Here is a 17,744-nt window from a genome sequence, read left to right as displayed (position 1 = left end):
TTCTTTACACAGAAAAATCATTAAGAAAAAAATAAACCTGCTGAAAAAAAAAAAAAGGAAAAAAGGACACTTAAATGTGCCATTGTCATGGATTATAATGGTGGCAGAAAATTCTATAGAACAATGACCTTCCATCTTGAAAGTTCTAGAATGTATTGCTATTGTTTGTGAAAGCACAATGCAGTTCAAGATCTAATACTATTCTCTGAGAAAGAAAGAAAGGAAGGAAGGGAGGGAAAGAAAGAAAAATGATTTTTTTAAAGGTTACAGAAAGAGAGAGGAATGAAAACTTTAGGTTGTGACAAGCATTGCAAACTCTGTGTGGTAACCACTATTAATGACAGCACTAATCCTAGAAGAAATTATGTCAAGGAGAAATATATTGTTTATCTCATGTTCAAAACTGTGGGAAGACTTAACATATGGATTAAAAAGTATTTGGATGAGCTTTTTATGTTTCATATTCTAAAAATATAGAACAAGTTTCCTCAACTTGTCTACCTGGGGAAAGAAGAAAGAAAGGGTCACAATCATGCAACACAAAAATAGCATCTGACTAAAAGGAAATATGGAAAGTAGTAAAATTGCTGAATCAAAGTGGAGAGTATATGAGTGATTGTTATACAATTCTTTTAACTCTTCTGTATGTTTGAAATTTGAAGTTCTATCCCCATCTCCCCCAGCTAAGGCTGAGACTTCTCTGCTTCTAGGTCAAGTATCCAGGGATGGAACAGAGGTTCAGCATCTTCATTTCCTTTCCTTACTGCCCCTCATTTCAAGCGACCTTTCTCTAGTCCTGGGCACTAAGAAGGCATCCCTAAGAAGCAAATACTGATACTACAGAAAGAAAATCTACCCAGACTCCACTTGCCCGTAGTTGATGGGCAAATGGAATTCTGAGACCTTTATACTTGTTTTTACTTAAACCAATCTGTTTGGCTCAATTTATAAAAATACTTCATTAGGAATTATATGGTATTTTTAAGTTAATGAAAACCCAATTGGAACTGTGTAAAAACAAGTCATAAAGGCAAGTCATATTCCCTGATGGTTTTTCTTCCTAGGAAAAAATTATAAGATTGAATTTATACTGGATGATATTGTCCGGGTGGAATCTGCGACCCTAAGCCTACCAGCACAGTCTATCTCTAGTGGCAGTGGCGCCAGTGGTGGTGGAGGCAGCAGTGACAGCAACAGCAACAGCAAAGCACCAACTGTGGGCACAGCTGCCCAGATAATGATTATAGCGATTATCTGTCTGATGGGAAGAGTGCTGCTCTCAGAAATATTCATGGCCACAGTTTTGAATTTGAACATAAATTCAGGTAAGCATAGTTCACCGTTATGTAATGTATGTCTGTGCATACTGAGCTTCCAGTAAATGTTTACTGCATAGAGACTGAAGGCATAACCACTACGCATAAATGGCACCTTCTGGGAACCCAGAGACATGGCCGTGGTCCTTGAGAAAGTAATAGCTTCAATGGTAGAGATAAGATGACTTCACAGGAAATGTGGCTCACATTACACAGTGGCACATGAGAATGTGGGAAATGGGAAGCTAATGTTGGACTCTTTTTCAGTTACAAGCAGGCAGAAGTTCGGCTCAACTGTTTCAGCAAAATTCCAAAGCAGTATCATTGACCTAGCTTGAGTCACATGTCTCATCTTGGGCCAATCACTAGGGCCACCAGATACTGTGTTCTAGCTAACCTGGCCTGGCTCACACGGACTGAAGTGCTAGGAATGTGGAGATGTGGTTCCACAGAGGGAAAGCAAAGTGCTAGTACCAGACAAAGACAGTGACTATTGGGGAGGCTCAGAGGAAAAAGTGATCCTTGTAGGCTACCATGATTGGGATAATGGTTGGTGTCACCCCTTCAGGAGCACTTTATTTATTTATTTTTTTAAATAAATTAATTTTTTATTGGTGTTCAATTTACCAACATACAGAATAACACCCAGTGCTCATCCCATCAAGTGCCCCCCTCAGTGCCCGTCACCCATTCACCCCCACCCTCCACCCTCCTCCCCTTCCACCGCCCCTAGTTCGTTTCCCAGAGTTATGAGTCTTTATGTTCTGTCTCCCTTTCTGATATTTCCCACACATTTCTTCTCCCTTCCCTTATATTCCCTTTCACTATTATTTATATTCCCCAAATGAATGAGAACATATAATCTTTGTCCTTCTCCAATTGACTTACTTCACTCAGCATAATACCCTCCAGTTCCATCCATGTTGAAGCAAATGGTGGGTATTTGTCGTTTCTAATGGCTGAGTAATATTCCATTGTATACATAGACCACATCTTCTTGATCCACTCAACTTTCGATGGACACCGAGGCTCCTTCCACAGTTTGGCTATTGTGGACATTGCTGCTAGAAACATCGGGGTGCAGGTATCCCGGCGTTTCATTGCATCTGAATCTTTGGGGTAAATCCCCAGCAGTGCAATTGCTGGGTCGTAGGGAAGGTCTACTGTTAACTCTTTGAAGAACCTCCACACAGTTTTCCAGAGTGGCTTCACCAGTTCACATTCCCACCAGCAGTGTAAGAGGTTTCCCTTTTCTCTGCGTCCTCTCCAACATTTGTTGTTTCCTGCCTTGTTAATTTTCCCCATTCTCACTGGTGTGAGGTGGTATCTCATTGTGGTTTTGATTTGTATTTCCCTGATGGCAAGTGATGCAGAGCATTTTCTCATGTGCGTGTTGGCCATGTCTATGTCTTCTTTCTGTTCATGTCTTTTGCCCATTTCATGATTGGATTGTTTGTTTCTTTGGTTTTGAGTTTAAGAAGTTCTTTATAGATCTTGGAAACTAGCCCTTTATCTGATACATCATTTGCAAATATCTTCTCCCATTCTGTAGGTTGTCTTGTAGTTTTGTTGACTGTATCCTTTGCTGTGCAAAAGCTTCTTATCTTGATGAAGTCCCAATAGTTCATTTTTGCTTTTGTTTCTTTTGCCTTTGTGGATGGATCTTGCAAGAAGTTACTGTGGCCAAGTTCAAAAAGGGTGTTGCCTGTGTTCTCCTCTAGGATTTTGATGGAATCTTGTCTCACATTTAGATCTCTCATCCATTTTGAGTTTATCTTTGTGTATGGTGCAAGAGAGTGGTCTAGTTTCATTCTTCTGCATGTGGATGTCCAATTTTCCCAGCACCATTTATTGAAGAGACTGTCTTTCTTCCAGTGGATAGTCTTTCCTCCTTTATCAAATATTAGTTGACCATAAAGTTGAGGGTCCACTTCTGGATTCTCTATTCTATTCCATTGATCTATGTGTCTGTTTTTGTGCCAGTACCACACTGTCTTGATGACCACAGCTTTGTAGTACAACCTGAAATCTGGCATTGTGATGCCCCCAGCTATGGTTTTCTTTTTTAAAATTCCCCTGGCTATTCGGGGTCTTTTCTGATTCCACACAAATCTTAAAATAATTTGTTCTAACTCTCTGAAGAAAGTCCATGGTATTTTGATTGGGATTGCATTAAACGTGTAAATTGCCCTGGGTAACATTGACATTTTCACAATATTAATTCTGCCAATCCATGAGCATGGAATATTTTTCCATCTCTTTGTGTCTTCCTCAATTTCTTTCAGAAGTGTTCTATAGTTTTTAGGGTATAGATCCTTTACCTCTTTGGTTAGGTTTATTCCTAGGTATCTTATGCTTTTGGGTGCAATTGTAAATGGGACTGACTCCTTAATTTCTCTTTCTTCAGTCTCATTGTTAGTGTATAGAAATGCCATTGATTTCTGGGCATTGATTTTGTATCCTGCCATGCTACCAAATTGCTGTATGAGTTCTAGCAATCTTGGGGTGGAGGCTTTTGGGTTTTCTATGTAGAGTATCATGTCATCGGCGAAGAGGGAGAGTTTGACTTCTTCTTTGCCAATTTGAATGCCTTTAATGTCTTTTTGTTGTCTGATTGCTGAGGCGAGGACTTCCAGTACTATGTTGAATAGCAGTGGTGAGAGTGGACATCCCTGTCTTGTTCCTGATCTTAGGGGAAAGGCTCCCAGTGCTTCCCTATTGAGAATGATATTTGCTGTGGGCTTTTCGTAGATGGCTTTTAAGATGTCGAGGAATGTTCCCTCTATCCCTACACTCTGAAGAATTTTGCTCAGGAATGGATGCTGTATTTTGTCAAATGCTTTCTCTGCATCTAATGAGAGGATCATATGGTTCTTGGTTTTTCTCTTGCTGATATGATGAATCACATTGATTGTTTTATGAGCGTTGAACCAGCCTTGTGTCCCATGGATAAATCCTACTTGGTCATGGTGAATAATTTTCTTAATGTACTGTTGGATCCTATTGGCTAGTATCTTGTTGAGAATTTTTGCATCCATGTTCATCAGGGATATTGGTCTGTAATTTGGTGGGGTCTTTGTCTGGTTTTGGAATTAAGGTGATGCTGGCCTCATAGAACAAATTTGGAAGTACTCCATCTCTTTCTATCTTTCCAAACAGCTTTAGTAGAATAGGTATGATTTCTTCTTTAAACGTTTGATAGAATTCCCCTGGGAAGCCATCTGGCCCTGGACTCTTGTGTCTTGGGAGGTTTTTGATGACTGCTTCAATTTCCTCCCTGGTTATTGGCCGGTTCAGGTTTTCTATTTCTTCCTGCTCCAGTTTTGGTAGTTTGTGGCTTTCCAGGAATGCGTCGATTTCTTCTAGATTGCCTAATTTATTGGCGTATAGCTGTTCATAATATGTTTTTAAAATCCTTTGTATTTCCTTGGTGTTGGTAGTGATTTCTCCTTTCTCATTCATGATTTTATTAATTTGAGTCTTCTCTCTCTTCTTTTTAATAAGGTTGGCTAATGGTTTATCTATCTTATTAATTCTTTCAAAGAACCAACTCCTGGTTCTGTTGGATCTGTTCCACAGTTCTTCTGGTCTCGATTTCGTTGAGTTCTGCTCGAATTTTAATTAACTCTCTTCTTCTGCTGGGCGTGGGGTCCATTTGCTGTTTTTTCTCTAGCTCCTTTATGTGTAAGGTGAGCTTTTGTATTTAAGTTCTTTCCAGTTTTTGAATGGATGCTTGTATTGCGATATATTTCCCCCTTAGGACTGCTTTTGCTGCATCCCAAAGATTTTGAACGGTTGTATCTTCATTCTCATTAGTTTCCATGAATCTTTTTAATTCTACCTTAATTTCCTGGTTGACCCTTTCATCTTTTAGCAGGATGGTCCTTAACCTCCATGTGTTTGAGGTCCTTCCAAACTTCTTGTTGTGATTTAGTTCTAATTTCAAGGCATTATGGTCTGAGAATATGCAGGGGACGATCCCAATCTTTTGGTATCGGTTCAGACCCGATTTGTGACCCAGTATGTGGTCTATTCTGGAGAAAGTTCCATGTGCACTTGAGAAGAATGTGTATTCAGTTGAGTTTGGATGTAAAGTTCTGTAGATATCTGTGACATCCATCTGGTCCAGTGTATCACTTAAAGCTCTCGTTTCTTTGGAGATGTTGTGCTTAGAAGACCTATCGAGGGTAGAAAGAGCTAGATTGAAGTCACCAAGTATAAGTGTATTATTATCTAAGTATTTCTTCACTTTGGTTATTAATTGGTTTAAATATTTGGCAGCTCCCACATTCGGGGCATATATATTGAGGATTGTTAAGTCCTCTTGTTGGATAGATCCTTTGAGTATGATATAGTGTCCCTCTTCATCCCTCACTACAGTCTTTGGGGTAAATTTTAGTTTATCTGATATAAGGATGGCTATCCTTGCTTTCTTTTGAGGACCATTCGAATGGTAAATGGTTCTCCAACCTTTTATTTTCAGGTTGTAGGTGTCCTTCTGTCTAAAATGAGTCTCTTGTAGACAGCAAATAGATGGGTCCTGCTTTTTTATCCAGTCTGAAACCCTGCGCCTTTTGATGGGGTCATTAAGCCCATTCACGTTCAGAGTTACTATTGACAGATATGAGTTTAGTGTCATCATGATATCTATTCAGTCCTTGTTTTTGTGGATTGTTCCACTGAACTTCTTCTTAAAGGGGAATTTTAAGAGTCCCCCTTAAAATTTCTTGCAGAGTTGGTTTGGAGGTCACATATTCTTTCAGTTCCTACCTGTCTTGGAAACTCTTTATCTCTCCTTCCATTTTGAATGAGAGCCTTGCTGGATAAAGTATTCTTGGTTGCATGTTCTTCTCATTTAGGACCCTGAATATATCCTGTCAGCCCTTTCTGGCCTGCCAGGTCTCTGTGGAGAGGTCTGCTGTTACCCTAATATTCCTCCCCATAAAAATCAGGGATTTCTTGTCTCTTGCTGCTTTGAGGATCTTCTTTTTATCTTTGGAATTTGCAAGCTTCACTATTAAATGTCGAGGTGTTGAATTGTTTTTATTGATTTTAGGGGGGGATCTCTCTATTTCCTGGATCTGAATGCCTGTTTCCCTTCCCAGATTAGGAAAGTTTTCAGCTATGATTTGTTCAAATACATATTCTGGCCCTCTGTCCCTTTCGGCGCCCTCGGGAACCCCAATTAAATGTAGGTTTTTCTTCCTTAGGCTGTCGTTTATTTCCCTTAATCTGTCTTCATGGTCTCTTAATTGTCTGTCTCTCTTTTCCTCAGTTTCCCTCTTTGCCATCAACTTGTCTTCTATGTCACTCACTCGTTCTTCCACCTCATTAACCCTCGTCGTTAGGACTTCTAGTTTGGATTGCATCTCATTCAATTGATTTTTAATTTCTGCCTGATTGGATCTAAATTCTGCAGTCATGAGGTCTCTTGAGTCTTTTATGCTTTTTTCTAGAGCCACCAGTAGCTGTATAATAGTGCTTCTGAATTGGCTTTCTGACATTGAATTGTAATTCAGGTTTTGTAACTCTGTGGGAGAGAGGACTGTTTCTGATTCTTTCTTTTGAAGTGAGGTTTTCCTTCTAGTCATTTTGTTCAGTGCAGAGTGGCCAAAAGCAAGTTGTATTGGGAAAAGGAGAAAAAGAGAGAGAAAGAAGGAAAGAAAAGAGAAAAAAAAAAGGAAGAAAAAAGGAAAAAAGAGAAGAAAAAGAGAAAGAAAAAGAATGAAAGGGGAAAAAAAGGTGGGGGAAGCAATCAGAAAAAAAAAAAAAACATACGAAAACACGGGGGAGTATCTTCTGATTCTGTATACTTTAAGTCCCTTGACTTCCCCTGGAACTGGTCCGTCCAGCTGGTCTTCTGGGGGAGGGGCCTGCTGTGCTGATTCTCAGGTGTTAGCACTTGGGGGAGCTGCTCTCCTCCCTGCCTGGTGCAGGGCTCAGTGGGGGTTGTTTACCCCGTGAGGCCCCAGGAGGAACAGCCCCAGTGGCGGGGCCAGCTCTGCAGCCCTGGAGTCAGCTCCCGCAGTAACTCCGGGGCTCTTCGTCTGCAGGGCCTGGGGGCTCCCGGGCGGGGCCGCTGATCTGCTCAGTTCCAGGCAGGAGCGTCCTTGCTGTCCTGGGCCCTCCCGGCCTCTGCCTGTCCCGGGGTAGGCCAGATCCTGGGCTGTGTCCCGGCGCCCTGTGCTCCGGGGCCTGCGCTGTTGGATTCGCGCTCCCGCCCCGCAGCCCCCTCCGCGGAGCTGCCGCCCGAGCCCCTCCGAGCTGCTCCGGGTCCCGCCGTGCGCGCTGCAGCCCTTAGGGAGCTCGGCGCACTCTCCCGGGGCGCAGGTGCCTGTTAGTGTCCCCGGGAGCCCGAGGGCATCCCCGCCCTCCTGGGTCCTGCTCCAACTCCCTGCGGGCCCCTTTCCGCCCGGGAAGGTTGGTGCAGCTCCTGCTGCTCCGCGATGGGGCTCTCCTGTCCTGGGGACACTCGCCCCGGCCTCAGCCCGGTCCTCGCGGGACCCCTCCCCCTTGGAGGCCTTTTTGTTTCTTTATTTCTTTTTCCCCCGTCTTCCTACCTTGATAGAAGCGCGAACTCTTCTCACTGTAGCGTTTCAGCTGTTCTCTCTTTAAATCTCAGGCCGAATTCGTAGATTTTCAGGATGATTTGAAGGTTATCTAGGTAATTTGGTGGGGACAGGTGATTTGGGGACCCTACTCTTCGCCGTCTTGCCCCTTCCCCCAGGAGCACTTTACACACAGGATTATTTAAAAAATGAATAAAATGTGGAATTGGAGGGAAAGGTACTTCAAAACAGGGACATGATAGGAGCAAAGCAAAAAAGTGGGAGTGAAAAAAGACATCTTCAACTATCCATGTTCCAACATGGATATCCAACATATCCATGTTCAGCATGGAATTCCTCATCGTCACCTTCCAAAGGGGCTTGTCTTCTTGGCACCCCATCAGCCAACATCATCTTTCTCATCGCTCAAGCTGATCCTTCTTAGACTTGTCTCTTGCCTTCAAGCTCCATGTCCCTTGGAGGGGCCCTGGGGCATCCATCTCTATCCATAATGTCATGTCTCCGTTCTTCCTTTAAAGTCTTGCTGCTCCACTTAAAACTCTTTCCTTTTTTACTTACTTGGCACACTACAGTAGCCTCCTAAATTCCCTGCTTCTGAACTCTTCACTTTCAGCCTGTCTTCCACATTGCAGTCATATTTATCTTCCTAAAGCACAGGGTCACATAGTAATATGTCCTGTCAAATCCTCAAAGATTCCTTACTTTGGGGTTGACTGCAAATTACAGTCAACCCCAAAGTCCCTGGAACCAGACTTGAAGACTGCCTCCTATGCCAAGTCATTCATAGAAAAGATTCTTGCTATACCACATATTCCCTCCATCTGGGCTTTCCTCTGCTCACTAGTTCTGCTTCTCATGGCATGCTGCCCAGTCTTGCTCAAAATCTACCTCCTCTATCAGGGTTCCTTTCTTCCTTCCCACTCTAATATATTTAATTCTCCTTTTCCTTGTTCTCCCATTCCACTTTGTTTATACCATTATTATAACCTTTCCAGTGGTGTACATTTATTAAACTTAGACTTATTCAAATCTATCTCCCTTATAAATTGTGAGCACTCAGAAGATAAGTACTACAAGCCATATTTATTATAGGTGCTGAAAATGTGCTTTAATTGACTTTATTTTTTAAAAGAAGTATAAGGCCTCCCTGCTACTTAGGGGGAAATGTTGAGTTAGGGATATTATAGGAAAATTGTAAAAAGCTTTGATTGGCAGATACTAATCAGTTTGCACTTGATCTAATGGGAGGAATGATGGAGAGTTTCTGATAGATTAATGAAATGAAAGCAGTACATAAATACGGATAAGATTTAAGAAGTTGAAAACAGTTCTGGAGATCGGTTGCACAGCAGTGTGAACATATTGCTACTGAGCTGTCCACTTTAAAAATGATTAAAATTTCACATTCTATGGACTTCACCCGGATTAAAAATAAAATAAAATAATTAGTATTGATTTATACAGAAATGATACAGATCTCCAAATCTCAAAAGATGATAAATATTCTAAATTAAAAGATACCTAGGTAGATTATTTTATTTGAGTAAAAATCTAAATTAAAAGAAGGATGGAATAATTTGAGGTAGGATAATAATTTAAAAGGATACTGAAGAATTTTGAGGAATAAAAGCCAAGACTAGATTTTAAATTTAAATATAGGCAGGGTCAGGATGAAGGGACACACTTCTAGGAGTAGCCGAACAAGTGGAGATTGGGGTTTTAAGGACAATGATCTGACAGAAATAATCCTTTCTTTCCTCTTAATGGCAGAAGTTAATTAGGATCCAGCTGTCAAGGGAGAAGTGTGGTTTGCAGACTTCAGTCCTGGCCTCTTATAGCTGAATATGGAAGGGTAGGTTTGGAGCTCAGGGACTGTAGGTAAAGGACCAGGACACAAGTGATTGTATTTTTATGCAAGTTTTCTTATCTTCAGAATTCTAATAAAAGTAAGACCAGTTGTCCATTTAAAAATAGCATGACAGATATTGCTTAAGTTTGTTTCTTTTCAGAAGTATTACAATATAAAGTATAAATACTGTTCAGTATATCTTTGTGCTTTTTGTATTTCCTTGTTAAATGCATTGTTTTCTAATTGTCTTCTCTGACTTTCAGCCTTCTTGTTCCTGACAGCTTTGGGATGTTATAAAATTCAGAAAATTCTGTTTTCAAATTATTAGTAAATGATATTATTCCTGGTGTTTTCTTTAGGGCTTTTTTCCCAGGTAGAAAAGTTCATCAACATCTTCTCCTTGGCTACTAAATAATCAATCATTCTTTAATTAAAACAAAAGGTGATTTAAACACCATTATCCTAATCCATTTGGGCTGCTGTAACAAAATACCACAGATTGAGTGGCTTATTGACAACAGAAATTTATTTCTCACAGTGCTGAAGGCTGGAAGTCTGAGATCAGGGTGCCACTACCGTCAGGTGAGGACCCACTTTCCGGCCACAGACTGTGTCCTCACAGTGTGGAAGGGCCTAGAGAGTGCTCTTTTTTTACAAGAGCACTAAATCTCATCATGATAGCTCCACCCTCAGGACCTAAGCACCTCCCAAAGGCCCCACCTCCAAATACCATCTCATTGGGCATTAGGTTTGCAACATAGGAATTTGGGGGGTGAATGCATTCAGACCATGCTAACTATTAATGAAATCCAATGCTGGGATTTTATAACTTTGCATTCTGAATTAATATTTTATTTATAAGACAGTCACAAAATTCCACTAAATGGCAACTTGAATGTGAAAAATACAAAGTTTAAGCACCACTATTCTCTCTCCCCAGTTCTACAAAAAGATTGCATTGCTGATTCTAACATACACTGGTAAACTTTGAAATACTAATTTTTAAATACTACTTTGCCTGGTTAACCATACCATGAAATATTAGAACCGTAAAATGAATGAAACATATTTTAAACCACACTAGCTATTACTACAACTTAAAAAAAATATATTGTTTTCACTTTTCAGGATGCAACTAAACTGCTGTCCTGAAGGAAGGCTGAAAATAGAAATGCAAGAGCTGCTTTTTATGAGCTATTTTGTTGTAGAAGAAAACGTCTATAGCATTTTCAAGAAAATAAGCTGATCATATTTTTGTAATATATAAAATGTACTAATTAGCTTTCATCATAAAAATCAGATTTCTTCAAAATATAAATTTCTTTTGATTCCTTATATTTGTATGTTCTTATTTCATTACAAAAAAAAAAAAACTTTAAAACGTCTTTGATTTAGAAGCAGATATATCACCTCCAAGTTGCTGTACCTATAAATATTAGAACTCTTTATATTATTGAAAGAGATTGTCTAGTTTTGACTTACCCATCCTTAAATCAGATTGGAGGCATTTTGAATTTTTCTACGTACTGGGGGATCTGACTTCCTCTATCCATTCATAAAACTCTGATTTTCAATGATCTAAGTCATTCTAATTTCCAAGGATTTTGGAGAAATTAGATTTTTTAAAAAATATTTTATTTACTTATTCATGAGAGACACAGAGAAAGAGGCAGAGACACTAGCAGAGGGAGAAGCAGGCTCCATGCAGGGAGCCCGATGCAGTACTCGATCCCAGGATCCCGGGATCACAACCTGCATTAAAGGCAGACACTCAACCAGTGAGCCACCCAGCTGTCCCAGAAATTAGATTATTTTAGACCTCTTTCAGATTAATTTTCTGATTTTCAGATCCATAGTAATCCCATAAAATCTAGATTGTCCAAGATTTCTGAGCCTGCCAAACCCTGGCCACTATTCTAAGAAAAGTTTTTGTTGTTGCTGCTGGAATAAACTTTTGGAACAAGTCCAAACATTCTCAGCTTACCAGCCTTCCCACTCAAATTGCCTCTATTAGGAGTGTGACTTCCCTCGACCCCATGCTGTACCACAAGAAAATACTTATTTTCAAGAGGATACTAAGGGAATGCAAAATAAGGGAATAAGATGAGGGAATGCAAGAAAAAATCACAATTAATGTAGATAAATTAACCGAAGCTCTCATACTATAAAAATTGCATTTTACTCAGAAAATTGTAAAGGAAATGTTTAATTTTGAGAAAGAACTCTCAATAAAGGCATAATAGTCACATCCAGGGCAAGAAGAGCTGGTATTCAGGATGTACCTGATACATTCCAGAAGTAACACTGAGAAAGCATTGGAAATAGCTGAGAAAATTCAACAAAGCCCAGACCTTTCTTTTCTGTATGTCATCTCCTAGTATATTCTCCCCACATAATTGTTAATCTTGCTCAAGGAACGTTATAAACATTTACCAGGTAGCAAATCGGAATATCTTTGTATATATTTGGCATTCTGTTCAAACAAACATCTATTTAGTATTTATGAGATACCAGGCATTCTAGTGAGAAGACTACAGGGAATAAGATGCTGTCTCTACCTTCTAATAGTTCATAATCTAATTGGGGAAGTAGTCGTGGGAAAAGATCACATTGATGCCATATGGTATGTGAGGGCCATAGACAGAGGGTGCTAGGGGGCACTTGGCTGGGGAGAGGGGCCATCCTGTGAGGATGGAGATCAATGATGCCCCGCTTCCAAAGATGATGCCTGAGATGAATGTTGAGGAATAAAGCATGAGATGAGCCAAGGAAGAGAGTCCTGGCGTAAGGTGTGGTGGCGAGAACAAAGGCTGGAACACCAGTAGATAGTGAGTTCCTTGAAGGCAGGGCACTCCCTTATTCAGCATTTCTTCCTGCCATCTAACAAAACATCTAGCATGAGTAGATCCTGATACAGTGTTTGGTAGACAAATGAAGCATGGAGCGTGGGGAAACAACAGTCTGATGTTACTGGAGCACTATTGTGACATGAGGAAAGGCATGAGGCTGGCTGGAAGGAGAGACAACAGTCTTCTGTGCCATGCCATCAGAGGGGCTTGGATTTATTCTGTAGATCTCAGGGATATGGTTTTAACTAGATATTAAAATAGAAGTTTTGGCTAGGACAAATTTTAAAGGGGGGGGTACCTCTCCGAAGTTTGGGGCACACAATGTGGATTGGTGTCAGAGTTGTTGCTGTTAGGAATCCTAGACAATATGGCTTTCAATAGCTTTCTGTCATAGCTGGCCACCTTTAAAAAAAGTTTCTTTGAACAATGCTGTCTTAGAAATTCATTTTTAATTAAAAAAAATACGTTTTAATGTTAGAAGTGACTATTTACTGGTGTATTAGGATTTTTCTATCCAGGCTGTGAAAAATTCATGAAGTAAATGTAATGCCCCCTCTTTGGTCAATGTAAGTAACAGAGGATAAGAAGGTAAGAAGAATACCTTCCTGTATTTCTGATGATAAGTAAAATGTTTATATCTTGTCCTACTGTTTCTACTCTTTTCTAAGCTTCATCATCTCTGATCATTGCAATGACTTCTAGATAGTCCATTGACTTTTACCTCTTCTCTATTTTATCCCAAAGTGCTACCTAGAATACTACTGCTACTACTAACAATAACAAAATAAAGATTCACCCCAAGTGCCAGATATACACTGAGTGTTCTCTGTGGGCTTCTTCCTTACAATAACCCTATGAAGCTATTGTCCCCTTTTCCAGATAAGGACACTTGAAACCTAAGATTTAATAAAATGCCCCAGTTCACAGAGCTTCCAGCGGTAAGGCTGGGATTCATTCTAACTCCAGACCCCAGGCTCCAACATTTAACTGCTTCTCTCACTTATCTTCAAGCACTGGAAAGTGTTTCATTCTAAAGAAAGTTTTCAGTAAAACATATTTGTGTTTAACACATATTTATGTCTAACTTAGACATAAATTCTCAGTTTATACTTTATGACCTCTGTGGCTTCAGACAAGTTCTTAGTCTTATTCTGATTCTTTACCTGTAAAATGTGGAAAATATCTGCCTTGTAGTATGGTATGTGAGGACCCATGATAGCATATATATGAAACTTTACACAGTGCCTAACAGCTACTGGCCCTCAGTAAATGGTTGTCACTCCTGCTGTTTTTACTACCATAATGTTGCCTATATCGTGTCAATCCCTGACCCAATAAACCATTAGGCTTATTACACCACAACAAGGTCTAGCATGTAATAAACATCGTGTTAATAGACTCTTAGGCTGGATACAGGGCCACCTAAAATACAGACTTCCCTTGCCATTAAGGATGACCAACTTCTGTGCTCTAAGTTAGAAAATCAGAAATAATCTTGTGGCGTATTCTAGAAACTTAAAAGATGGTTGTTATGCATCCCTTTGCCTTTTCTTCATCCTTTCCTGTTTTTCCTGCTGCATGGAGAGCAAGATGCTTGCTTGGACCAGAAAGACAAAGGCCAGCCCCCGCAGGAAGGGGTTGGAGTGCTCAGCTGCAAGGAGCTTGCGTCCGACAATGTGGTACCCTATCTAGTAGCCTCCGCTCTTACAGGGTTTCATTGTCACTTGGCAGAAACCTAAACCTAAATGATGTATCTCCTCATTTCACAAGATGCTTGAGGTAGGCAAAATTTGAAAGGAACAAGGGAACAGGGAATTAATCTTTGCTATCCAGGGAGGTGGGCTGGGATAATACCAGGGCAAGAAAATAGTGTCAAATACCACATACAACTTTGAAGTTATTCCCTGTATCTCTCAAAACAGAAATGCTTAAACCTTGATATGAATCCATTATATATTTGGTTTGGGAAATATATACCTATCTGAAGCAGGTGAAGGGTCACAACTTTTTCCTATGCTCATCAGTGGGCATTTTCAGCTTCCTCAGGCTGGTACCAGCTGCCGAGAAGTGTTCAACCTCCAATGAAAGAAACACTTCTCCAGAGAGTAGCTACAGACACAGTGTATAAGACTGAAGAGGAAAGGACCTGCTATAGGGGTAACAGTAGGTACTTGAATGCCTGTAGGCAATCTGACCAGCTGTAAGCCTCTTGCCTGTCTTTCTTACAGGTCCTAATATGCTACTCTAGTTATTATGATCAGATTATTATAAAATTAGAACAGTCCCTGTGAAAAAACTCCTCTTTCAGGAATTCTTTTCACTCATGACGAGCTGATTTTATTAGAGTTCTTTCTGGTTAAGGGTTGTATATACTTTTGACTTCTCTAACATGCTTCACACACACTATGCTGATGGTAAACTGTTTCATTAAATGAATGAATAAACTGCATGATGAAACTTTTCCTCTCCAGACTTCTCAATAAAATAGTCCTTCCAAAATATTATAGAAATTTCACTTTATTCTGACATACTGCCTTCACATTTCAAAGAACAAATGTATAAAATTCACATCCAGTTAGACAACACTAGTTATGGTTGCTATGGTAATGGGCTCAGAGCCTAGGAGCAGGAAAAAATAATTCCTTTTGGGCAAGATATTTATGAATGTGTCTGGCTACATGGTAAGAGTATTTTCCTTCGGCTTTTCTTTAGAGTAATTTATATATTCACGCAGATGATCCTTTATGCATATAAGTTCTCCCTAGGAAGAGAGAAAATAAATATGTTTTTTATACTGAAAATATCTAGTATGGTTATAACATGGATTTAATTCTCACTTATAAAGGATTTAATTTCAGATAAAAACCACAGCAAGAAATATATATTTCATGATGAGGAGGTGAGTAATGAAATGTACAGTATATACAGACAAATGTTTTTAACAAAAATTGCTGGCATATCTGATATTTTAAAGGGCCAGAGGTAGTCACAGGGAAATCCAGTAGCAGCAGTTTGAAATTAAGAGATTAAAAGGCAACATTTGAGACACACACATGTCCACACAAGTGAATTTGAATTGATGGACAATAGCAAATCTCTATTTTGAACACATTTATTGTGAAGAAGCTTTAAAAATACCTAATCAGGGAAGCCCAGGTCGCTCAGCAGTTTAGCGCCGCCTTCAGCCCAGGGTGTGATCCTGGACACCCGGGATCGAGTCCCACGTCAGGCTCCCTGCATGGAGCCTGCTTCTCCCTCTGCCTGTGTCTCTACCTCCCTCTCTCTCTGTGTGTCTCTCATGAATAAATAAAATATTAAAAAAAAAACCTAATCATACAGCAAAATATCAAGGTGACTTAGAGGTAGGAAAAGATAAAAATCAAAAGACTAGTAAGGACATCATTATGAAAATTCTGGTGTGCTAAAATGATGGACACTGAAAGAATGGACAGAACTTGGCAACAGACACTGTTATGAGCAAAATATCCCATAAGTAGTGAGAAAAAGCACAGAGAGGGTAGGGTTGTGGGTGCTTTCCTTGTAACAGCTGTTTTTTCACCCTCTGTCTTTAAAATCAAAGGGGGCAAAGGATGTACCAAGAGGATGTCCTCAGAGCATAACTTTAAAACTCTTCTCTTTTTTTTGTGTGTAACTAACAAAAATGTCTATTTCTGGTTCCTGGTGATAGAAAATTCACTCCTGTTTTCCTTGAAGCAGTATTCTCTCCTGTGAGCTAAAAGGAGGTTCTACTGAACTTGAAGATGATAAAACTGTCATTGATCTGCTTTGTTTCCAACACATTTTCACATACATTATGCCAGTTACTTTGCAAAATTAACCTTTAAGGCAGGAATTATTAACCTAATTTTGCAGATTAGAAAAGTAAGGCTCAAATGTATTCAAGCTATAGCTATAGCTGAATGAATTAGGCTTTCATTGTTGGTTCAGTGTTTCATTTTTTTTCAGTGTTTCATTTTTAAGTTGTCCATTCACATACAAGACAGATCGTGTTGTATGTGTGACAAGCTGTTACTTGTGTGAATCTCAACACATTTACCCTTAGAAATCATAAATGACCTTACATTGCCAGATATGCTCAGATCAAGTCTCCTTAACTCATAATATAGCTGAATTGTATTATACCTCTAATAACAATGTGGGCATTAGCCAAGAGGTATTACATGGTTGAACCTCACTATGGAAACACAGAAGCAAAGATATTCATGATATCTTTTAATTTTAATCCATTTCTAATAAAAGACATAGATTATTTTTCTCTATTCCTATGTAGGCCTGTTCCAAAGATTAACTTGGTTAACTCTAAATTGTTTTTAAACCTTGGGTCTTCCTGTTTAGCAATAAAAATCACTATGAAGATACACTATAGTAATATTTATGATGGAAATATTCAAATGCTTCACAGAGAGTCACTTTTATTTTAACAGAAATTTAAAAAAACTGTCAGACTTGTATTTCTATTAAGGTACTGACCCTATTAAATGGTTATGGTGGGTATTAAAAAATGTTAGAATTTTCCAGAATATTAAAATATATGATTTTGAAAGCAAGCACAATTCTCTAGAATAGAAAGAGTAACAAAACAATCCATTAAAATTATCATCAGAAAATGCTTTGCTTTCAAACATATCTATTCAAAACTGTCACTGTGAGCTGCAAGGCTTTGTTTTGCTTGATCAAGAAATGAACGTGACTTTTAATTTGTATTCAACTGTGGACAGCTGCTCATTAATAAAAAGCCATTAAAGTCCAAGTCAAAACAGCAGGTCTAAAATTATGCTTGAGGGAAAAACCATCTCTTTAGTGAAAAGCCAGAGAACTGCGTTAGGTAGATTGGGAAGCACTGGGCTGTGTTTGTAAGATGTGCCCTAAATACTGGGCAGGGATGGGAGGTCAGTTGACAAAACACTTTTCAGACCCACGCGGACAACTCAGAACAGAAAAGTCTACAATGGCTTTGACTTGGGAGATTAAATGGTGAGTTGGAAGCTGATAAAAGTGAATAAATCAAGCTGGTGATTAGGGGTTGGGCAGAGGCAAATCAGAGTGGGCAAAATGGTCTGAACAAAAAGCACGTAGAATTAACTGTAACACATGGAGTACAGGCAATTCAGATAGAAATCTTTCATTTACCAAGTTTCTC

The 17,744-nt window shown here is 39.5% G+C and overlaps 1 protein-coding gene across 2 annotated transcripts in view; it reads left to right on the top strand.

Annotated features, from left to right (window-relative positions):
- PKHD1L1 (PKHD1 like 1) overlaps positions 1-11,069 on the top strand; it is a 152,470-nt gene extending 141,401 nt beyond the window's left edge. For both annotated transcript variants that reach the window (XM_041769613.1, XM_041769612.1), the window contains 2 exons: positions 1,065-1,325; positions 10,863-11,069. In XM_041769613.1, the coding sequence (XP_041625547.1) occupies positions 1,065-1,325; positions 10,863-10,873 (272 nt within the window). In that variant the 3' untranslated portion in view covers positions 10,874-11,069. The remainder of the gene's footprint in view (positions 1-1,064; positions 1,326-10,862) is intronic.
- Positions 11,070-17,744: the final 6,675 nt, after the last annotated feature.

The sequence above is a fragment of the Vulpes lagopus genome, chromosome 9 (assembly GCF_018345385.1).
Source record: "Vulpes lagopus strain Blue_001 chromosome 9, ASM1834538v1, whole genome shotgun sequence".
Classification (NCBI taxonomy): domain Eukaryota; kingdom Metazoa; phylum Chordata; class Mammalia; order Carnivora; family Canidae; genus Vulpes; species Vulpes lagopus.
Note: the sequence above shows the minus strand (reverse complement) of the source record. Positions and strands in the feature narration are given on the sequence as shown.